Source organism: Aspergillus wentii, assembly GCF_001890725.1.
Source record: "Aspergillus wentii DTO 134E9 unplaced genomic scaffold ASPWEscaffold_8, whole genome shotgun sequence".
NCBI lineage: Eukaryota > Fungi > Ascomycota > Eurotiomycetes > Eurotiales > Aspergillaceae > Aspergillus > Aspergillus wentii.
In genome coordinates, this window is record NW_024467839.1 from 1470688 (window position 1) to 1493772 (window position 23085).

The window sequence follows — 23085 nt, forward strand, 5'->3', positions numbered from 1 at the left end:
GGAGCTCATGTAACAATGATAGACAAAGAATCGCAACACTGATTTCATCGAACAAAGCATCCAGTATAGCCCGCTTCTGCTATCTCGAACATAAATATCCCATCCTATACAGTTCTCAAACTCATCTAACCACCTCAATCCCATCCATCATAGCAATTCCCACATCAGCTTCTCTCTTCAATCCAACCAATACAATCCAACCACCACAATGTCGAACCTATCCACATACTACATCTACGTCGGCCCCTACGAAATGGCCATGCCAAACGAACTCGAATACCTCAATCTAGCCATCGACTTTCTTCGATCCGGGTACGAATGCCATGTCACGACGGAAATCGACGCTGTTCTTTGTGAGAATCACCTTATGGTTGTTATTCAAAGTGATCGCGATGAAACTAACGATTCGGCTGTGACCGCCGCGCAGGCTGCTCTTGAGGCTTATGCGGCTAATCTCAATGCAGGTCGTCAGGCCAGTGGGCTGTATGCGCTTCCGAGACGGTATAATCCTAGCTGGGGACTGCGCCGTTGAGGGGGTCTTTAGTTGCCTTTGACACTGGGTACGGTACTGTTTCCCCAATTCCTCTTTGCTGAACAGTTTTCCGAACAGAAGCAACCAAAAATACCGAAAACCGAAAAAGAATATGGAAAAGAAAAACATACAACAGCAGCAATTCGCTGGGATCATCTATCAACCTGCACACTAGCCACCCGCTGGCTGGCTTGAACGCAGTCATAGGTGGGTGCCCCTGGGACAATTGGTTGAGTGGATGATAAATGGAAGAACAATCACCCACATTTCTGAGTTTACCTAAGAGAAATATTGACAGACCCACAATATTACTACTTTGGCTATATTTGAATAATCATCTTGTAGTTGAAAAGTCAATCGTAAGGTAGACCGTATAAATAGCTCAATTAGTAATTGTGTTCCAAAAATTACATTCTACTCATCCTAGGAGAGTACCTCATTTAACTTGTAGATTGTTAAACCATAAACATCGTTATAAACATACAGGCACATATGCATGCATCCACATTGCCTCAGCCAAATCCACCTAAGTAATATACCGGAAGCCCTTGATCACCGACTTGTCCACATCGTCCTCGTCAGGCTGGGTATTGGCATTAGTCTCAGCCTGCTCAAGCTCCTTGTTCAGGCTAGCAAGATACATGCGGAACAATTGACATCCAACAATTGTGACGCCGAACATGGCTGTGACGATACCGTAGCTCTTGCGGTATCCATTGTCCTTGAGGTCCCAGACATACGAGCCAGCCACGTTGCCTAGCTGACTGAATGCGTTGATCATGGCAATTGCGACTGCACGCTTGGCGGGGGGACGGGGGAAGGATACACTGATCCAGGAGTAGAAGACGATGAATCTGCAGTTTGGATGCGGTTAGGAGGAGTCGTTTTTGGCTGGTAGGCAGTTGGGGTGATAGGGAGCTTACCCTGCATAAGAAGCAGCTTGGAGGAAGAGAGCAACGTATCGAGCTGCCACATTCATGGTGGCCATGCAGATGATGAATCCGACCAGGCCGACCAAAATGGGGCCGACGATATGCCAGAACTAGAAGCAGAATAGAGTTAGCCACAGAGGCAATGACCTGGTTATAAGGTGGACAAACCTTCTCCTGGTGTCGATCGGAGCTCCAGGCAACGGCCAGCGAAAAGAAACAGGAGAACACCCACGGGGGAGCGCTCATGAGGAGAGTCGGCACGTAGCTGAATCCAAGAGTTTCCGTAAGGCTGGGCTAGAATCCACCGAGTCAGAGGCAGCACAAAGACAGGACGGCGAGAAGAACTTACGAAGAAGGCGTTGAACGAGAGACCGACGACGTAGGCAGTAAAGAAAAGCATCATCATATAGATCTTGACGTCCTTGAGGGCCATCCACAAGCCATCGAAAGGCCCTTGATCCTCGGAGTCAACATCAGCCTCGCCAACATCCTCGAGCATTCTGAGCTGAGCGAGTTCCAGCTCTTCCTTTGTAAAACCGCCCGTGTTGGTCGGCAAATCAGGGAGAATGAAGCCTGCAGCAATTGCAATGCCCATTGTGATAGCGCCCTCGACTAAAAGATAAAATGGTTAGTCAACATTATAATGCCAGGGACAAGGAAACGAGCTTACTCCAGAAGAGCCAGCGCCATGCAGCATGACCAAGAACGCCCTGCATGTTGGACAGAACTCCAGCAGCAATGAGGGAGGAAAAGGCATTTGAAATAAGGTTGCCACAGAATAGGACGGCGTTTCTTGTTGTGAGTTCGCGACGGGTATACCATTTCGACAGGATCATGAGAGCACCGGGAAGGAAAGCAGCCTCAACAAAACCCAGGAAGAATCGAATGCAAACCAATCCGGCAAAGTTAGTAGCGATACCAGACAAGGTCGAGATAAGACCCCAAATAAGCATAACGACGGAAATGTAGACAGAGGGTCGCTGGATTCTGTTGATGAAGATGTTGGACGGGACCTGCATCAGGATATAGCCGACATAGAGAATACTCAGACAAGTCGCGTATTGGCTGTAATCCATGTTCAAATCTTCCTGGAGACCCTTGAGACGAGCAGCGGAGATGTTGTTCCGGTCGAGGTAGTTCATGATGTAGATGAAAACGAAGATACTGCAGCGAGCATCCAGCTTGCGCCTCAGGGTCTTCTCTACCCGGGCACGCGTTGCCGGGTCTGACAACGCGGCGCTCACTTCAGGACCTTTGGGTCTATCCATGGCCGCAGTCGAGTTTTCAAAGTGGCCGGCATCGAAGCCGTGCTTGGAGATGTCGTCCGCCATGGCTGGTGCTGCTTGTAGTCCGGAACTGTCGCCTTCCCCGAAGTGTCCCTGGAATCAAGAATCCCCGTGGGGTACGGGGGAGGGAGGGGTATTTAGCTTTTCCAACCCAGCATCCCCAGCTCATCGGGATCTCGGTCGGCGACGGAAGGTTTAGGATACCAAATCCATCCGTGTGGATACCGGGGAGTGTCGGATTGGGTCAGGGCAAAACGCTGTACCAAGTCCTGATCCGGCATATAATTGCGTAGAGCTGATGAGAGTTACCCCCGGCCGGCACAGTTCTCGGCAAAGAAGGATTAATTACAAGCTAGTGCTACCATACATGACAGATTCTGCAGCGACACAATCCCCATATTCTGTATACTGTATCGGGAGCGTCGAGTCGGGGAAAACTTTTCATCCCACCTTGCGTGGGAGCGTGGGGGCACAATTTGGGGATTGCGGGGTCCGCGTGGGGGGGCGTGGGGGCGAACCGACGGATTTTCTCCGGATTTCAGGTGCGTCACGAGGCGGGGAAGAGATTGCGTCCAATCACGTCAGGCGGAGCATGGCATACCGACCCATTCTCCTCTTCTTCGGCAAACCTACACCCTTTCGGGTAAATATCGCTTGTGGCCGTGTCGGGACGGTCAGGGTCTTACCTTATATCTACCTAATAGAGCGCCTAACCATTGACCCGTCACACCGATTTTTGCGGCAAGGTTTGACCTCGGACACTTTTGGACGGGATCTGGTCTCTTGTTTGCTATGATGTAGCTGGATTACGATTTTTTGGGCGGGAATGCATCTCACAGAGTTTATATCATTTTAGCTGGAAAACCCCGCAGTCTGAAAATATATAATGGTTCCGCGCCAAGAAGTATATTTATTACACCCAAATATACTGCTTAAAACATACCTTGGCTTTTTCACGTATGACATGGCAAGGGGTTATATATAAAGATGACAGTTTCATAATGCAAAACTACATCGGCCTACTTCTGGAGGAAAAAATACCTTGTACCAAGTTACCGTGCTACTCGCCATCTTCAAGAATCATGCCACCCCACAGCTGGTCTAGGACTTTCGGATTTTCTGAACGAGAACTAACAGTACTTCAAGAAACGTAAAGCCTAGAATATGGTAGATATGTTTACTCTCTGTTGCTCCCGAAATCCCTGAGTCGAGGCCTTGTCATCGGTTTATCAGCCGGCCTGAGCGTCGGGATTTCAGTCTGCACCAACTGTCAAGCGAACGCCATGACGTTTTGTTTTACTTTCTCTGATGTCAGCAGACATACCCCTAAGCCAAAAAGGTGCTCTGGCGCATCGCTTACCTGCGTGATATGTGTGTTTGATATGGTCCATTTCGGTTGAATCTTGTTTGCTGCCAAGATAGCCTAGTCCGGACTAGGCGTAGCTTGACTTAGATTGACGTGATCTCGCAGAATTCCCGGCATCCCGGAAAATTCTTTCCATGATGGAATGGCGTTCTGGGGATATATTGATCCCTCACTGCGCGTGTTTTGGTGGAAAATATTTTACCTATCTGTCTTTAGTCCTCAAGAATAAATCCATGGTGACTACCGTGGCCACGGTGCAATTGCTAATTGATTCTGAAAGGGCTCATATCCAAGCCGACAAGCTCAAACGGGATGCCACGTGATTCGGGCCTCTTATTTTCACATGTCCCGAAACCCATATTGTGTTGATTCTAGCCAACTCAAGCGTAACAGTTTTTGAGAAAAGGAAAAAAGATCTTGTACAACGTCTATTATACTTCCTACCCATATAGCCCATTTTGTTTTATCTTTATTCTTAAAAAAAGTTTTGAATCATACTCCGGCCCATATAGACCTTCTACGCAACTTCTATGTCACGTGGGACCCAGCTGAGCATTCGCTGAGAAATGCAGACAATTTCTTTGTCCAGTCTGTTTATTTCTGCTGTACCAGATAGGAGAGAAATAGACTTTTCCCAAATTTATCAATATACAGCCACGCAATATGGTATCCAACATGTCTCCCGTTGAATCCATACCCTACTATCCAGACCGTGCACAATATGATGCTCGGGTTCTTGACCACTTGCAGAGGCAACCTGCCCAGGCAGCTCTTCCCGCTGGCTTTCCTGCAGAACTGGACTCGGATATGGTCTGGGAAGGAAGTGATCTGAATCTAGAGGAATCTGCCCAAGAAAACCGGACCAAGCTCATGGTTTTGAATACCTCGCAGTTGGCTGAGATTGATGCGGCTCTAAGTTATTTTCAGAGTTCGTCTCAATCATTGGTCTACTGTTGAGGGAAACCACCCGCTAATTGCATGATAGCACTGAGCAAGTCCATGCATGAACTTGATCCATCCACTTTCCCCTCCCCCTCACTGCACCCTGTTCTCCGTGCTGTATCGGACAATCTACACTATGGGTACGGCTTCACCCTGATCCGTGGAATCCCAGTCACCCAATACACTCGGGAAGAGAACATGATCATCTACGTTGGTGTCTCGGCCCATATCGCCTCCAATCGGGGCCTCATCAGTTCGAGGGACAGCCTGCCGACGTCATGATTGCCCATATCACAGACCTTCGCAGCTTGGAAGACAAGCAGCAGAATTTCTCCCTAGCCGCTTACTCTGATGGCGAAGTCATCTTCCACACTGATGTGGGGGATATTGTGTCACTTTTTACATTGGACGAAGCAGCGTCTGGCGGCGAAAGCCTGTTGGCCAGTGGGTGGAGAGTGTATAACGAACTGGCCAAGAACCGGCCTGATCTTATTCGTGTCCTGGCAGAGGACTGGCCTATTCCAAAGTAAGTTCATCAAACATGCGAAAAGTCCCAGTGCTCATCTAGTGCAGTGGAAAACAACCTGATATCGTCACCCACCGGCCGCTTTTATTCTACCAGCCTCCTGCAGGCGATGCCCCGGAACGAGTGATCCTCCAGTTCTCCGACGCTCTTTTGCGGGGTTTGGCTCTCTTTCGCAGAGAAATCTACTCAACTCCGCGCAGGCAGAGGCATTAGACGCCCTCCACTTTCTGGCCGAAAAGTTCCACGTTTCCATGCAGCTGCAAAGAGGTGATATGCAGTTTATCAACAATATGAGCATGATCCACGCGCGAAACAGCTATCAGGATGATGAGAATCATACGTAAGTTCCAATATATACTTAGGATATGGACGTTCTGATCAAAATAGGCGCTACCTTCTACGGCTGTGGCTTCGGGATCCCGAAAATGCATGGACAGCACCAGAACCACTGCAAGCGCGAAAGTCCCGGCTCTACGATGAAGAGTTCTCATATGGACCCCAGGTTTTTCCATTAGATCCCAGCGCCAGATCGGTAGGAAAGGTAGGCGTCAATCAATATAAAAGCTGATCACAAATTTGAGGCTCCGCCCAGTTGAGGCATCGTTTCTCAATATCATCTCGTTTCATTGACCTACCTATGTTTGTAACATCCGCTAGGAATGGCCGATATGTTTCCATGTTATAGTATACCGCCATGTCACGAGTACATGTAAATAATATGCAAATTCTAAACGACCTATGATGAATGACTATCTTTCAACACAGAATCACTAGATCGAGTCCCTTTCTCTTCATCTCCCAAAGTCTTTCTAGATGCTCTGGCGGTGGTAGAAGCAAGCCGAGGCTTAATCCCGCTTGTGACATCCTTGATTAACGTTTTGAATTTTTCAGGATTGTTCCAGAAATATTCAATCGAGTTCACCTTGAATGCAAGGAGGACACATGGAATAGACAATGCAGCAGAGGTGCCGACTATAGCTCTGCATTAGACTATAGTGTACGGCCAGGGGTATGATGAAACTTACAGAGAATAGGGAATATCCACCAGCCGCGATACTCCACATTGTCACCGCGGTGAGGAAAGTCGGATACATTTAGTGCAAAGAGTGAAGTCAAGAATGATAGAGGGAGCTAGTTGAAAGGTTAGTATTCAGTAATACTGCTGGAATGAGCCCACTCACAAAGACAATGGTCACTACAGTGAAAACCATGACGGTCTTGGACTGCTTCATCGTCTCCTCGGACTGCTGGGCAGTTGCCTCTGATTGTTTCCGTCCGAATTCGGCTTCTTTCAGGCTGGCCTGCTTTTGTCGCAAGTCCAGCAGAGTATAAATCTAGGTTTGAAGGTCAGCATGATTTTCAAGAACACCAATCGCATAATAGACGTACCGATTTCAGTACGTCCTGGGCATTATGAATTGTCTCCTCAAGTTCAGCCCTAACAGTAGCCGGTGTACAAGAATGCTTATACTCAAAACGCCCATTCTCTAGGTTTTCGACACGGAACGCCTGTTTCCACACAGTCTCCTGGGCCTCGACTAGGGTTTTCAGAATATTCAGCTCATCACAAATATCCTTGATTTCCCGCAGAAGTTTCGTCTCTTCGGAGATGGAGTTCACCTCGGCTTCTTCAGAAGGGAGATGGCCTTTGTCATTCGAGGTCATTGTCTCATTAGTAGAGCCTTGGTCTTTGGTTAGGTCCTTTGAGGTGGCCCTTTTCCCTTCTTCTGCTCTGGCAAGACTTTTCCTGAATCGATCAAAGAGCCTCATTTCGCGATCAGCCTGGCGAAGGATTAGAACCGGTCTTGTATGTCTCTATATCCGATACTTTACATACCACATCTCGGATAGACTCATCAAAGACATCCAACACTCCTTTTTTGCCCAGGCCGTTTCCCTCGGAAAGTGAACTATGTTGTTTGACAAATAATCTTGTTGCAGCGCCAATAATCAACTCCATCATTTCACTGACAGTCGTTGGTCGGTGAAAGGCACCATCGTGCTCTCCAATTACCAGATTGTCAACGACATCTTCAAACACAATATCGTCGATTCCCTGGGATGACTCTGTGGTTGCTGTGATGATTGTCTCTGTGTACCAAAGTTAGCAATGTAACCTCAAGATAGAATGGGTTACGTGCTCTCGTCTATCACCCACAGCCATAACTGGTCAACCGTCAGAATCGTTTCTTTTTCGTTTCCTTTGCCTTCATTTGCACGCAGTTTCCTGATTTCTTGATCCATCCTTTCCGGGTCCTTCGCATACTTGACCTTTATTTTCTGCATCTGCAAGTATCTTGAGAGCACCTGGTCGTTGTCACGATCTTTGGTGTCCGGTACAGTTGCGTAGTAAAATTGATCCAGCGTCATCCGCGAGTGTGCAATTTCCTCATCCCACTTCCTAACAAAACTTTTCTTCAGGAAATCGAAGTCGCCAACGGGCTTCTCTTTTGATCCCGCATCTTCATTGCTTTCCTTCTTCTCGTCCTTTGTCTCGCTGAAATCACCAGTAGCAGCATCTTTATTCAATGATGGAGTGTCTCTGTTCAGAATAGATAGAAATGGCATCTGCAACGGCCGTCAATAATTTCCCCATCATATTCGAATCAGAATATACGACATACGTAGAGCGCTATACTGCCCCGCGGCTGAGCTTCAGTCTTCATATTGTCAGTGGGCTTTGTGGCCGATCTGGTCTTTTTCTTCTCTGCCCCAGAGATATTAGCATCGGGATATGGCGTGGGGTTATCGTTTTCTCGCGGTTCATTCGACTCTTTCTTCTGCTCGGCCTTTGAGTCATCATGCTTTCCTTTCTCCTCCAATTTTGGTTTAGTATCTGGACTCTGGGGTGGAGCGGTCTTTCCCGCATTATGCTTCTCGACATGGCGCTAGCGATACTTGTTAGCACAATGAGATTCAAATATATCTGAGCACGTACTAGGCACTGAGGTTTCATAAATCTCCTGCGCCCGCCGGCATCCATTTTTGTCCAGCTTCGATCAATAAAGCTGACGAGAGAACGATGTTGTTTGTTGGTCTTCTGCATATCGCTCGACAAACGGGTAACAAGATCCTACAGAGAAATGAAGTTTAGAATCAAGTCACCAGAGGGGGAATGGACCGGAATAATATCGACCTTGACTAGATTCATCTGGTCATAATGTTAGTTTCATAATCCTCGCAAAGAGTGTCTACACAATGCTTATCCTTACATCATTGGCTGGCACATGTATCCATCGAAATGCGGGGTTGGATCCCTTCTTGTCCTTAGTTGATGATGCAGTATTTTGGGCTTTCACTGACTGAGCTTCGGCCTGTGTAGGTGGGCTTGGTTCTGATTTGCAGTGCTCGTCTTTCATGGCTCTCTCGAGGACACTCAAATCGCGATAATTCTCTTGTTTGGCTTGGGACATAATAGCACTAGGGCCTTGCGTATAGATAATACTCCGAAGTATCTCTTGTTTGTATTGAAAGTCGATCTGGCCCTTTTTGTTCTCCGTGCGATAAAAGTCAAAAATTGTCCCGTAACGGTCGAGCACGTTGACGTCCTCGGGTGCAACGTTTTGCCATTCGACCTGGTCATCGTCAAATGGGTTGGCTGAATGGTCGATCACCGGGGGAGGATTGTGCAGAAGCTGGTCTATAATATTACTGGACTTGGACTTAGTGTCCCTTTTCTTGAGAATTTCAAGCGCACGTTTTATTTCCTTCGTTCGAAGATGTCCACCATTTGATAGAAGCCACCAGACAGGGACTGGCTGTAAGTGATAGACTGCCCACTGTAAAGCCGTTGCGGACTCTTCAGGAGCATCATCGCCATGTTTGAACATGGTTGTCAGCAGGTATTTTAAATTATCTTCCTGTCCTGGTCGGTCAAGCTGTGCTGCCACTGCGAGAAGTCGCTGGCCATCCTGTGCATGCTCACGAGAAACCCAGAAGCTTGGCTTAGCGCCTCTAACAAGGCGTAAAATGGTCGTGAGAGTCTCCCAAAAGAAATCTTCGATATGTTTGCGTTTTCCTCTCACTGCAAGAGAAAAGGGCGACTCCTTTTCTTGCTGGTCATTGGCCTGGATAAACTTTTGTATCAAATGCAGGGCACGCATCTCGACTGATTTAGGCTGCGTTTCATACTCTGACGATACTCTCGATTTCAAGCTCTGATAAGAAACCGTTTGGACGGCTGGCAGATTTCCGCTTTCCACTGCGAAATGCAAAACGGTAATACCACCATCCGCAACATCGTCAACAGAAAGACCCTTGCCGATCAGCTTTTCTATCAAATCAGGATGGCCATATTTGGCAGCCATGTGTATCCAAGTAGCATTATATTGCTTCCACGATGACAGGCTTTCGTTTCTGCCTAGACAATCCCTCACCAGGTCGGTATTCCCATTCACCACTGCCCAAAACATGATTGCCTCCAGATCGGACGACGAATTATTCTCATCTTTTTCTAGGCAGTCGATAAGCACTTTTGATATTCGCTCGCCTTCAAATTTCTTGGCAGAAAAAGCTCGCGAACGGACAGGATTCAGGGGCATATATGTTTCATGCGACAAGATTTTCATCATGATCGTATAGTTTTTCCGGTACGCTGCCTCCGACAAAGCGGTATCCTCGTCATAGTCACGGTGTTTAAGATCGATGTTTCTTTGGGCCAGCAACAAATCCACAGTTGACTCACGGTCTCCATAGGTTGCATACTGGAGAGGGGTACAGCCATGTTTGTCCGACTTGTTCAAAATATCTGGATCGTCGGCACCATTCCCGAGCAAGAGCCTGGTAAACCTAGAGCTTTCCTGTTCGCAGGCATGGTGCAACGCATTTCGGCCATAATAGTCATCCTGCTGAACATCCGCATCGTATTTTAAAAGAAGCTCCACAATTTCGTAATGACCATTTGCAATTGCATGGTGAAGAGGAGGCATCCTGTCATCATCAGGTTCGTCCACGCGGGAACCGTAATCTAACAGCAATTCCGTCATGGCTAGATGGCCTTTTTGTGCTGCGATGCTTAGTGGTGTTCCTCCACCGTAGTTGACAGAGTCCTTGCTGGCGCCCTGCTCGAGAAGCAACCTGGCAATTGTAACCCGGTCAAATCGAGCAGCATAGTGAAGGGCTGTCCACCAATCGTTTGAATCTTCTGAATCCATATCGGCACCTGTGTCCAGTAGTAGCTCTGCAATTTGTCCACGACCATGTATAGCAGCAATCATCAGAGGCGTGACCCCTTCATCCGTGCGTGGGCTCGGGAAAACAATGCTCTTCGCCCCATCAGCATCCAACAGCTTCTTCACTTCGTCCACATATCCGTTCTTAATTGCTGTTGCAAGCTCCGATATTAGGGTTTGGCTTTTGCCAGGGGAGCTGGCCTCTGAATGAGACCCCGAGCGCTCTGTCCGCGTGTTGTGTCGGTCAGACTCATTTATCGGTGGTTCATCGATGCGATCGTTGGTCGGACGAGCTTCTTCGGATGGGTCGTCATCGTCATGCCTGGCTGTGGGATCCTCGACAGTCTGGGTTTCTTCGTTCGCGTAGGTCGCTTGTAGTTGGGTGGGAGAAACAGTGTCCGTGTCAGTCGCTCCCTGCATTTCTCGATGGTCAGGCAGGGTGTCCTCCATGATGGGAAGGAGCTATCAGGACCCAACGGGGAAATTATGTGCGGAACGGCGGTTTTGGGATTGCGAAAGAGCATCCTGAGAGCGTATTTATGACCCTCGCCTGGAAGGCCGGAAGGCTGAAGAGCTGAGTGCAAAACCATGTCTAGTGTGGTGGAGATCATGCAGACTATGAACACAAACATGTTGATCGAAATTCACTGGGCCCGTCTGAGGGCTGTTGATTCGTTGACAGGCCGTGCTTAAATACGAAGAGGGGTTTAATGCACATTGACATGAAGAAACAACCGCAAAAGGCTTAATGCTATCTTTATTCCACAATAGAACAGCTGGTTTTTTTATACTCGACAATAGAAGCTTGATATCGTAGATAAGGCAGGTTTGATCAAGCTGGCCTGGTTTATGGTAGGCATGGTCAGCTGAAGGTCACGCAGCCATCTCTGAAGATCAGTGGAGCACACCCATGTCAATCACACTGTCATGAGCATGTCAATTGGTCCGTTCAACTCAATCTGGATTACTCCGAGCCCCCAGCTTCTCCCACTTTTACTATTCGTACGTAGTTAAACACTTCTATGGACGCACTTTTTGTATGCATATAATTCCGTCGCTTGGCGCGTCTCCATGCTTCATGGGAGCTCCAGATTGCGGGCCGGACCTTGAATATGACACAACTTAATATGCATTTCTGTTCGACCTATGTACGACCAATATAACTGGTCCATTGTATTTTTGAGATATCAAACAGCTCCTTCAAGATAAAGAGTAGAATAATCAGAATAAAGAGGGCTATAGATGGAATGCATATCAGAAGTTAATAGGATATATGACAAGTTATACTACCATAAACTCGTGCTATAAGAAACTATCCAGAAAGATAATCATCTTCTTCCTGGTAGTTTGGTGTCTTCGCCGACACACGATCTATGCTCAAAAATATATATCTACAACATGCACGCGACGGGTCCCGACTCATATTTTCCGTCTACTTTAGACCATTCCCATACCAAATCAGCTACATATTACAAATTTTTAGGTAGATTTTACAATAAACGAAATAGCCAGGAATATCAAAATTTATATGGGCAATTGAATCAAACAGGGACTTTTCTTTGTTAAAAGTGGGTTTTATTACTACCCTATTTGTAATAGTGCGAGATTACTGTATGCGCGTTCTAGTAAATTGATAAGCTTAAATCTAGGCCTCTATATATTATGGATACTAAAGGTGACGCATTGTAGCTTCAAGATTGCCTATCTAGGTAGTGATGGTGGTTAAAAATAAGAGATGATGCATTTTCTCGTTGGGGCGTTCATTTTGGTTAAGCCATCACTGCCCCACCCTTGGCGGAGGCCACAGCCGAACAGTTATCTCAGTTCAAAACCATCACAATTCAAGAATCAATGCATTTTACATTATTTTATTCACATCCCAACCAAAAATGAGAAAGTATAGCTGATATTGTATTGGATATTTGATACATCTGCATGCTTAAATCGCGACTGCAAGTCATGATCAAAACAGTTGGTCAATGGCCCAGACCAACAGAATTTTCGCAAATGAGAGTGGGACACTTGCAATTGGATTTATGGCCTCATGTGAAATCAGCCTTGAGAAGCTTAGAACCATAAAACGCCATAGCCTCATATCCATCCTGTTCGAGGCATTAGGCTCTAAGCCTTTAGAGCTCAATCTGAGAGCAGTTCATAATCTGACGGTCAGTGCTTTGGCCCCCACCAGGGTCATTTTTAGCGTCATTTAAGATGTGTTCAGCTTGAGGGTGCTGTACATTTATAAAAACCTATATTGCTTATATTTCGTTAGATGAGTTAGCTATTGAAACTATGGAGTATCCTAGACTGTAGTAGAACAGTATCTGGTACGTGATGCAACCCATCTCGTTTAGCCATGACCATGAACCATCCCATTGACCACGATAAACAACAGTGGAGACAGCAATGGCGATCTTATCTAGAAATTACCAAGCTCACTCAATCTGGCCGTCGGACCAGACCGGAATATGGACCCCTGGCCAATCGCAGCCACCCATTTGCCGCTTTGGATGTACATCACTGCCCAATCCATCCAGCTGTGCCAGCCCATCACTCCTTCTCATTATTTAGCTTCTGTTGACAAAGGCCCTGTCACTGAGCCCCAAGTGAATTAGCCCGATCACTCTGTCAGCGGCCACAGCCCACAGCCTCATTCATTTCCCTCAAGTCTGCCTCTCCTTTTTCTTATTTTCCCACGGTGCTGCTTTCTTCCTGCCGTGAAGATTGTTGCAGATGTTGCCACATTATCGTTAACATAATGGCCAGTACACCACTTCACTTACTATTATATGGAGTTCTGGCCCTCGCGGCCGGCGCTCGGGCAGCCGGCACACAGAATGTGGACTGGTCCTCGAAGACATACGGCCCCGATGGCCCATGGCAAGCAGTCCAGATGCAGCTGGGCAGCCAGGAACAGGATGTCGACCTGTATCCCGGTGCGTCCTGGGCAAGCAATATCCTCCTCAGCAATGTTTGTTCGAACACAACTACATCAAAGACCTGCTATGCCCAACGCGCGGGCGCATTCAACGTCAGCGCATCCAATACCAATACCAATTACCTCGAGGGCGAAAGTGACTGGACCGCCGTCAACTGGAACGTGGCGGGAGAAAGCAAACAAGGCGTTCTTGGTGATTATATGAAATTCGGCCCGATCGTTCCGAACGTCAGTATGACTGCCACCTATGATACCTACCAGACATACCCGAACGGAAAGGCATATCCAGTGGAGGTGGGAACGTTGGCGTTGGGGGCACCAAAGCTGAAGCACATCCCCGACATCAGCTCTGGGGAGGAGATGAACATGATTGCTTCATACCTCTACACTGATGGCGGCGCGAACAAGATCCCTTCATATTCATTTGGCATGCATATCGGATCGGTGAAGGAGAATATTCCCGGCTCCCTCGTACTGGGGGGATACGACCAGAACCGCGTAGTCGGCGATGTGAGTAGTCAAAAGGTCGCTTTGCCCAACGGAGAGTTCGAGATCCAGATGAAGGATATTGGATTGGGCGTCGCGACTGGAGGATCGCCATGGAATTTCACCCGCAAAGACAATATGCTCCCCTCACCTGCGCACGTTCAAGTCGACCCTACACGGCCCTATCTTTACCTTCCCAAGTCGACCTGCGACTCCATTGCCACCTGGCTGCCCGTCACGTATAACGAAAGTCTGGGCTTGTATTTCTGGAATGAATCCGACAGCCAGTATAAGGACATCACTTCGTCCGCAGCCTATCTGTCGTTTTCCTTCTATGCAAACAACAGCGGCAGCTACAACACCACCATCAAAGTCCCATTCAAACTGCTTGATCTCACTCTACAAGAGCCCCTTGTCGCACAGAACACCAGCTACTTCCCATGTTTCGCATCCGACGACAACACATACATTCTCGGGCGAGCCTTCCTCCAGGCTGCCTTCCTCGGCGCGAACTATGTCAAGGGAAACAATGAGGGATACTGGTTCCTCGCCCAAGCCCCAGGTCCCAGCTATTCAATTCCATCTCCCGAAAACATCAATGTGGAAGATCAGTATATTGGAAAGTCGGGCTATACGTTCGAAGGTACCTGGGACGGACATTGGAACGGGCTTGCAGCCGACGAGAGCGAAGCGTCCAAACCCAGCAGCGGCCTCTCATCCGGTGCGAAGGCAGGAATCGGAGTTGGTGTTGCTGTCGCCGGAGTGATTCTGATCGGTGCGTTTGCTTGGGTAATGATCCTCCGTCGCAGACGCGGCCAACAGGGCCAACCTACGTTGGTTCCTGAAAAAGACCCTGGCTCGATGGGCCCTGGTGGCACTCTGGTTTCTCAAGACCGTATTCCACACCACATCCCGACGGAATTGGAGAATCTGGATGCCCGGCAGCCTCATGACATACAGTCGTCATCAGTCTCTCCGCGCTATGAACTACATCCATGATTGTTCGGGAGTGTTGTATAAGATTTATATCGAAAGAGTGAAATGTATATATTATAATAGTTCAATGCCATTTACCAGATCTTGTTACTTTCTTGCCAATTAGTTTTGAAATTGCTCTAGACTGACATGACTCTCAAAATCACAGCACAGGACTTCCATTAATACCGACATGGCTAGGACATACAGCCCTCTTACCCGGCCACCAAAGAAGGCACATTCGGACAGTATTCGAACTCAAAGTCCATGCAGGTGCCATCTTCCAGAACACAGTGGCCGTCCTTGAAGACCTGGTGCTCGGGGCAAGCAGGAGGCTTGGAGGAGAAACACTCCTTGGTGGTTGGATCCTTGGAGAATCCATCCGGGCAATCTGGATCCGTCTTGACGACACACTTCATGTCCTTGGGCGGCGATCCATCCGGACACCTGGGCACGTCCTTTTTGGACACACCGTCGGGGGGCTCATACGTCGTGCCATCCGGGCAGGCGGGCTCCTCACCCACACACGCCGTTCCGTTGAACTTGCCCTTGGAGCCACAATCCGGTTCGACAAGGGAAACGCACTTGCCGTCCTTGGGGATGAATCCCGAGTCGCACGGCTGCACCTTGTATTCGCACTTGCCGTTGATGAGCGTGTAGGTTTCCGGGTCTGGACACCGCGGCTTCACCTCGCTGACACAGAGTCCATTCTCGGGTCTGGTGTTGTCATCGCAGACCAGAGTGTCCACCACACACTTGCCATCCCGGGGGGTGCCGACTGCGCAGGTGGGCGTGACGGAGAACGGAGACCAAGCAGTATCCGTCCCCGTCTGGCACCGTGCCTCAATCGCACTTTTCTCCTAACCTGGGAGGAGTTTTCAGAGGAGCTCAGGGTACAGTTGCTGGGGCGGGACTGGTACGTTCAGGCCGTCAGGGAAATGGATATTTTTATTATAGAGAATTATAAATTACTTATAAGATACTCTTTATAACCACTATCTAGTAACCACCCACATCACGTAATAAGAATACCATTTGACATACCATGGATGGTATATAATATGGTATATAGGTACCTAACAGAATACCATAAATAGTATACAGGATAGTATACTCAGTAAAGGATATATAAGGACACTTAGATAGTTCTTCATGATTAATACAGTCTACAATTCCACAGTCACCTTTTAATTACTTATCTAATCATTCTACCCGCTTGTTCACACATCTCTTGCTTAATCAAGAAGTGTATACACTTCTTAGCCTTACTTCTCTCCTTAGCTATCCTACCGCGTTCTCAAGCACTCTCAGCTTATAGGAGCACCCCAGTTACTGTTGACATCCTTAGATTAGGGTCACAGGTTACAGGTTGGGTACCATTGCGAGATCCCAGGGTGTGACACTTACTAGAATAAAGTTCTTATCTAATAATAGATTAAGTAAAGCATGAGGGAACACATTCTAAGGATTTTCACATGGGTCATATAGCTGCCATTAGCTGCTTAGAGAATTCCGCACTTAAGTAGAGCCAGGAAAAAGTCTTGCTGGGTAAGATTTACAAACCAATGAAAAATTCCTGAAATGGACATTGGTCTGGGTGCTGCTCCGGCGCGAAGGTGGAGAACGCAAGTTCTCATGGGAGCTCAAATGCTCCGTGGCTATTCTCGTTGCAGCTACCTAGTGAATGGGTATGAAATTGGAATGCTAGCTTGGGTCATGACTCTGTTCTAGTTTATATACGACTAACCAACCATCAATGCTTCTTAGTTAAATTGGTATCTAATAGATAGAGAATACGCCATAGAGCACAGAGCTATATTGTAGATTTGAATAGAATCAGTATCGTCTAAATTCCTTACTCCTCGGCCCCAGCTCAAAGGTGAACTGCTTCAAAAGAGGTGACACTCTCCAGCGTGCAAAGAGCTGCGCATTCTCCATCAAGATCTGCCGCAGCATCTTCCCTCTCTCCTCTGCACCAGGCCACACGCCCTGCCATACGCGTACATACGGCTCCATGATACCTAAGGCCTCCCTGACCCATCTCTCTGCCCTCTCCTGGTCAATAATCCCCTTCTGCACCATCTGACTCTCCAGCTCCCCCAGGAACTGCTCCCTCTCCTGCGTGTCCTTCAATGCAGCCTCCATGACTGCTAGTAGTATATGTGACTGGATTGATAAGTCTAACTTATCCATGTGAATTCCTTCCAGTCCTAGTCCAACTGTCTCCTCCACTGCAATAGCAGCTAGGAACTCTACCTCCTCCTCACTCCCAACCTCTTCCTCCCAGCCCCTGCACCACGCATACAGTCCAATCCCTCCATCTGGCAACCCGCACCACATCACCTGCTCAGACTCATCAGCTCCCTTAACAACCTCCCTCCCTGATACCTGTGCAAGGTACTCTGCTTCTAAGCTATGTATATCATACCATCCCTGCGCGACTAATATCCCAAAGCTATTAGGCCCCCATGCTTCCTGGAGATTTGCTGTTGCCAGGCGAGATGGATCAGGAGTAAATTTATCAAGCCAAAAGCGCGCATGTGATTCTGAATAGGGTGGTATGCTAGGGTAAGCTGTGTGTAGGCGTGTCATGGTTGCCTCTAGTGTGCTAAGGGCTACTACAGTAAGAGTTGCAGAAGGTAGAAAAGGCTGCCTGCGGTATGTTTTCCAAACAGTATAGGCCCAGCGGGGGAGTTTCAGGATATGTGTGGGTACTGGACTGTGGTGTGGCAGGCCTAGTGGGGAGGAGGAATCAGGGAGGTCCTGGAGGTCAGGCAGGCGGTAGAAGCATGCTGTGGTATGCTGGGTGAGAAAGGCGGTAGAGTAGTAGGAGCGCCAGACAGAGGAGTGTAGGAGGGCGTGATGGGCTTTATAGAAGGTAGGGAAATCAGAGAAGGAGGGGAAGTTGCCTTCTAGTTGGGAGGAAGAGCGGTAGATGGCTGCTGCTAGCTGGGTGAGGTAGAATATATCTAGGGAACTGTTATTTGTTATTTATACAGTGCTATTAGGGATCACCATGGCAGGACGTAGCTTACCGATTGAAGCGTAGCTCGCCCTCACCAAAGGACCAGCCATGGGCGTGCAGCTTCTCTATAACATCGAACACCCCATTCTCGGTCCACAGCACCTCGTACAGATAATTAAACGCGATCCGCAAGACATCCTCATGGCAGTTCACTGGCAGGATGCCGCCTTCAACATTGGCCAGGAATTCTTCAGCGCTCATTGTAGCGCTCATGGCGCATGCGGTGATAAGGAAATAGTGTTAATTGGGGAAGAGAATGGAAATCTCACTCTTATCTGACAGCAAGCTGCAGTTAAAGTAGACTCCAGTCACGTGACTTTATCAACAGACATTTGCGGCTGGGAGCGAGCCTATTAGTCATTCAGACATGGTGTGATTTCCATTAGTGCACCCATATGATACGAGTTCCTCATGAGGTACTATACGCCCGGGGACTTTATCTATGTTATTGGGTTCTCGCGGGGCGCGTACACGGCCAGATTTCTCTCGGAGATGATCAGTGCCGTAGGATTGCTCTCCAGAGGCAACGAGGAGATGATCCGGTTTGCCTACTCGACATTCAGCGAGGCCCAACAGTCGAGGGACAAGGCGAAGCCGAGTAGAAAGGACAAGGAAGGACGTAAGTGTATGAAGAAGTTCAAAAGTACCTTTTGCATTCCGCATGTGCTTTTTGGGACTTTTTGACTGCGTCAATAGCGTGGGACAGTTTGAAATCCCATTTAGAAGATAGCCTTTCCGCTATATTGGAAAGCTACGCCAACTCGGGGCTCATCACATTCAAAAGATGCATGCTGATATCCTGGCTTTTCCAGCCTAGGTCAGTGTTGATTTCACAGGTCCTCACTCTTCAGATTCTATATGTAAGTCCTGATGAAGTCGGTGGAGCTGGATGTATATAAAGTTATAAAATCATGATAATTGATATTTCCTACACAGGATTCCACTCATCTCTCACTGTACAGCCACCACTATCTGAATAATCTGTAAGTGTAACACCACCCCCTAAGCTTAAATGGGAAGGGTGTATCTGATCCACAGAGGTATAGGAGTGTGGCACAAGTACTATCCTGTAACTTCGAGTCATATTGTATGATTCTCTCCAGTGATAAATCCATTGTAAATCCTGATGCTTTGGCTAAATATCATTCAGATTTCCGATAATTATGATGGATTCCATCCAAATTGCAAACTGTCTCTCCTTGGTGCTGCAGCAATACCACACTGTGCCAGCAAGGGGTGCGCGTATGCAGTCACTATTTCCGTTCCGGGCTATAGACCTCTGCTGCCTGTCCTGCTGCTGCCTACGAACCAAAGATATCCGATGGCTGGAAATATTAAAGATCGCACATCCTGGTCTGATGTGTACCATACAGCGCAATGAATCATTTACCAAGTGAGCTACTCTTATGTATTGGGCAACATATCGATCACGTGCCCACGATTCGTGCGTTGGTTGAGTGCTGCCATCGATTCCAGTCTCTATTCGAACCTCTCCTCTATTCATTGATTGGAAATTTTAGATTTGGCTTCTTTAGGGGGGAACGAGAGATCGCTCTGATTAAGCACCTGTGCCGTCGTCCCGACCTGGCGCAGCACGTCAGGCATATTCATTTCTCTTGGAATTGTTGCGAGTGTTTAGAGGAATTTGACCCAGAGGTGGGCGAGTTCCGCGGTAGCCCCTTGGTTGAACAGATGTTGGAAGAGCTATTCGAGACGAAGAACGAGCAATGCCAATGGAGGATGCATCTCCGGAATCTCTGCGAAGAGGCCTGGCTAGCGGTGCTACTCACTCGCTTGAGCCGCTTGGAAAGCATCGCATTCGACCACGATGGACCTGCAGATCTGATGTCGACAATTCTGGATAAAGCAGGACTGCGCCAGCGACCGTTTCATCAGGCCGTTCCATTCCCACGCCTTCAAACAGTCGCACTCGACTGCAACCACACGTGCACCAGCGGAGATGCAGGCACATATTCGGATTTCTCACCTGGCCTGTTTCATCTCCCATCTGTGCGCAGGATCCAAGGCGAGAGACTGATCGAGTGCACCGAGAATATGGAAGATGCAAGACAGTCGGACCTGGATGGAGTCAAAAACCCCGACTGCCCAGTCAGGGAAATTGTGCTGTCACAGGCACCCGATTGCTATGGAATGCGCGATTGGATTGCAGCATGTAGCAAGCTCGAGCGTTTCGAGGTTGGCATAGGAGCCATGAGATATGGATCCAATGATTATACATTCAATGCCAGTCGATTTCGTGAATGCCTTTTACCATCCAAAGAAACTCTCAAGACACTGTGCATCGGATTCGATTCGGACTATCATAATCATCGTTATCATCGCGATGATTCTCCCGATGTGTATATTTCCGAAATCACTGACGATCTTCCATTTGGCTCCTTCAAAGCATTCCACGTCCTAGAGCATCTGTCTATGCGACATCCAAACCTTGTGAAGCTCCCAGAATCAAGTTCACATTTTCAGGAGAATGCACATAACCAGGAACCACCATCTATCATCGATCAACTGCCCCAATCGCTCAAATCGCTCGAAATCACAGAGATTGGGTGGGAATTTGTTCCAGTTTTGATATCCGGCCTTGGGGAGCTAATCAAATTCCGCGGAGAGTTGATGCCTCGTCTGGAACGGATTGGCCTCTTTTTCCTGGATGAACAAGCGTTGAAATTAGCAAAGAGCTCTATTGATCGTCTCAGACTGGTAGCTGGGAGAATCGGGGTCTGCTTGACGGGTCAAGTGCGATCAATCAAATACTAGGCTTCAGATTCAATCCAGTTATCCACGGCTGAGTCCTGGTTAATACAAAGTAGCCAGAGCAAGATAAATGATAGTATCTCTCTTCACTATAACGGTACTTTATCTAAACCCCTGGATAATAGCAGCATCAGCATCTAGTATGCCCATTTTTGCCCATTCTATGTTTCGCCAACTCTTTCAAAAACATCTCCTTTGTCCCCTCCAGAATCGTCATAATTCGTCGTCGATTCCTCCATCCGTGCGAACGGGCAAGAATGTCGTCAATGTTAAAGTACAAATAGCCCCAGTTTAACGAATCCCTGTCCGGTACTTGATCCTCATCGAGCACAAGCTCATTGATGCACCGGATTCGCCAGTATCCCTGGGGAATCAATCCTTTCCAGTGTGGAAAGACCCATAGCAAGGATAGTATATCGTCGATATCAGGTAGTCTGTCCATGATCGTGAGGATAATCTCCGTGGGTACTACGATGCTTCGAACGTTGGATGTAGACGAGGCCCGTAGAGACATGCGGTGACTGCGTGGTGTGCGTTTATCTGGTGTCTTTTTTTCCTTGACAGGCTCTTTGACTTTTTCCTTTGGCTTGATGCTTTTCCTGCCTTGGAGCACATTCCCGGAGTTCAGGAATATTGAATGGATCTCTGGTTGAGTAGACAAACTCAGAACATTCCATCCTTCTCTCGTAGCGCCTGATATACCTCTGCGGGTCCTCCAGAGCTGCGTCACCATATCGTTGCTCCATGCTTTTCCATTCACCCTCTTCATGGTGTAGATTTTCTGGATTGTATATAAACTGGTCTGCGCGCCGATGGAGCACTTCCAGAAATAGGCGGAGGTGGCTTGCGATCAGGTCGACATCCAGTATCCGCGTGAATAGTTGCCAGCACCGCTCATGCATCGGGTATCCACGGGCGGAGTATAACGGACGCCTATCGCGGCCTACCTCGCCAATTGATAGCGTCTGGAGCAATCCATCAGGGATTCTTTTTGGGTCGCCCATGATGAGTTGGCTTGGATCCCTGGGGGCATACAGTGCCCTTGACATCCAATCACCCTGGAGCGAGACTCCCGACAGGTGCAAGCTTCCGTTCAGGCCGTCCCATATTTCGTAGACTGATAATTAGCCTATAAATGCAGCAGTTGTGTAGTCTCACTCACCTGTCCTATATAGACGACCCCAGAGCCATGGGAGCTGGAAGTAGACTCGATTCAGGTCTTCTGCTTCCCCAATCACATATTTGTGTTTGCGAAAATCTGTCTTCCATTTTTCATCTTCTTTAAAAATCTCGAGCGATGATGTATATTCAATGTCGGGGATTAAATCACCAGGCATCAACTCTCCACATAGAGAGCATCTAGCATCCCTCATGTTGCTTGTGCAGTGCCAGGTAGAGAATGAAAATTGTCTCCGCAGGTTTTTATACTACGCAATCCAGTCGAAGCGTCATGATGAAGTCTTTCTTTCCCACCAGAAACAAAACACTATGCACGTTCTAGTGCAGCGCCAGAATCTCATCAAGGACATGCTGAATCTCACGCCAGTCGCGTCCAATACAATACGCTGGCGACCAATCTCCGGGCACCCAATGCTCAACAGTCCTCTCCTCATACGACCATCTCAAAAAACGAACATAACGACCAACTGCAATCGCTCCATAGGCTGGTGTTCTCGCTGCCCCCCCGCCTGTTTCCAACCATCCCAGATAGATAACCAGCAAGCTGGACGACGCCTTTTTGCCACTCCCTTTGGTCGCGTTCGTATGTGGCACCCTTCGACGGGATAACAAAGAATGCCCTGTTCCTTCCGGTTGCCACCGGCGGTGTTCTCTGATGGACAATCAGATCTGCGAACCCAGCCTCCGTGTCCTCCTCTGGGCGGATGTGGTAGAAGTCTTCGACAGGAAGTTGCTCCCGCAGTATGTCCAGCCAGACAGCGGAAACAATCGAGTGGTCAGAATGGGCATGAAGTTCGTCGATATTAGCCCTTATGCTGGGCAAATCGTAGTACTGTTGCATTGTTAGCAGTCAAATCCTCTTTGTCTATCTCGAAACTTTGAAGCAGGTACCGTTCCTGGGATGTCCGCCGGGTCTGGACGGAAGATCGAGGGCATGTTTGAGCTTTTTCTATCA

General features: G+C 48.1%; 9 protein-coding genes across 9 annotated transcripts; 3 read left to right on the forward strand and 6 right to left on the reverse strand.

Moving 5' to 3' along the window:
• Window positions 1–208: 208 nt before the first annotated feature.
• On the reverse strand, window positions 209–714 carry ASPWEDRAFT_747343 (uncharacterized protein). Its single transcript, XM_040839510.1, has one exon. It carries the CDS (start codon window positions 686–688, stop codon window positions 287–289), a length of 402 nt encoding a protein of 133 aa, XP_040685065.1. The 5' UTR covers window positions 689–714; the 3' UTR covers window positions 209–286.
• A 267-nt stretch (window positions 715–981) lies between these two features.
• Window positions 982–3224, reverse strand: ASPWEDRAFT_45328 (uncharacterized protein). The gene is made up of 5 exons (XM_040836508.1): window positions 2135–3224; window positions 1814–2076; window positions 1633–1758; window positions 1456–1574; window positions 982–1386 (listed from the first exon to the last, which is right to left on the reverse strand). The coding sequence occupies exons 1-5, from the start codon at window positions 2793–2795 to the stop codon at window positions 1059–1061; spliced, it is 1497 nt and encodes a 498-aa protein (XP_040685066.1). The 5' UTR covers window positions 2796–3224; the 3' UTR covers window positions 982–1058.
• Window positions 3225–4791: 1567 nt separating this feature from the next.
• Window positions 4792–6180, forward strand: ASPWEDRAFT_187270 (TauD/TfdA family dioxygenase; the record flags this gene model as incomplete). Its single annotated transcript, XM_040832177.1, has 7 exons — window positions 4792–5044; window positions 5102–5311; window positions 5356–5584; window positions 5632–5707; window positions 5761–5924; window positions 5972–6116; window positions 6166–6180. 7 exons carry the CDS (start codon window positions 4792–4794, stop codon window positions 6178–6180), a joined length of 1092 nt encoding a protein of 363 aa, XP_040685067.1.
• Window positions 6181–6320: 140 nt separating this feature from the next.
• ASPWEDRAFT_187271 (uncharacterized protein) lies at window positions 6321–8072 on the reverse strand (the record flags this gene model as incomplete). The annotated part of the gene is made up of 6 exons (XM_040832178.1): window positions 7726–8072; window positions 7422–7675; window positions 6974–7366; window positions 6766–6918; window positions 6610–6715; window positions 6321–6556 (listed from the first exon to the last, which is right to left on the reverse strand). The coding sequence occupies exons 1-6, from the start codon at window positions 7952–7954 to the stop codon at window positions 6321–6323; spliced, it is 1371 nt and encodes a 456-aa protein (XP_040685068.1). The 5' UTR covers window positions 7955–8072.
• A 5262-nt stretch (window positions 8073–13334) lies between these two features.
• Window positions 13335–15347, forward strand: ASPWEDRAFT_45330 (uncharacterized protein). Its single transcript, XM_040836509.1, has one exon. It carries the CDS (start codon window positions 13514–13516, stop codon window positions 15176–15178), a length of 1665 nt encoding a protein of 554 aa, XP_040685069.1. The 5' UTR covers window positions 13335–13513; the 3' UTR covers window positions 15179–15347.
• Window positions 15348–16990: 1643 nt separating this feature from the next.
• ASPWEDRAFT_54568 (uncharacterized protein) lies at window positions 16991–18380 on the reverse strand (the record flags this gene model as incomplete). The annotated part of the gene is made up of 2 exons (XM_040838073.1): window positions 16991–18131; window positions 18190–18380. The coding sequence occupies 2 exons, from the start codon at window positions 18378–18380 to the stop codon at window positions 16991–16993; spliced, it is 1332 nt and encodes a 443-aa protein (XP_040685070.1).
• Window positions 18381–19237: 857 nt separating this feature from the next.
• On the forward strand, window positions 19238–21018 carry ASPWEDRAFT_691055 (uncharacterized protein). The gene is made up of 2 exons (XM_040839015.1): window positions 19238–19266; window positions 19330–21018. The coding sequence occupies exon 2, from the start codon at window positions 19557–19559 to the stop codon at window positions 20952–20954; it is 1398 nt and encodes a 465-aa protein (XP_040685071.1). The 5' UTR covers window positions 19238–19266; window positions 19330–19556; the 3' UTR covers window positions 20955–21018.
• A 63-nt stretch (window positions 21019–21081) lies between these two features.
• ASPWEDRAFT_32039 (uncharacterized protein) lies at window positions 21082–22324 on the reverse strand (the record flags this gene model as incomplete). Its single annotated transcript, XM_040833607.1, has 3 exons — window positions 21082–21732; window positions 21899–22068; window positions 22114–22324. 3 exons carry the CDS (start codon window positions 22322–22324, stop codon window positions 21082–21084), a joined length of 1032 nt encoding a protein of 343 aa, XP_040685072.1.
• An 85-nt stretch (window positions 22325–22409) lies between these two features.
• Window positions 22410–23066, reverse strand: ASPWEDRAFT_187275 (uncharacterized protein; the record flags this gene model as incomplete). The annotated part of the gene is made up of 3 exons (XM_040832179.1): window positions 22410–22782; window positions 22808–22962; window positions 23022–23066. 3 exons carry the CDS (start codon window positions 23064–23066, stop codon window positions 22449–22451), a joined length of 534 nt encoding a protein of 177 aa, XP_040685073.1. The 3' UTR covers window positions 22410–22448.
• Window positions 23067–23085: the final 19 nt, after the last annotated feature.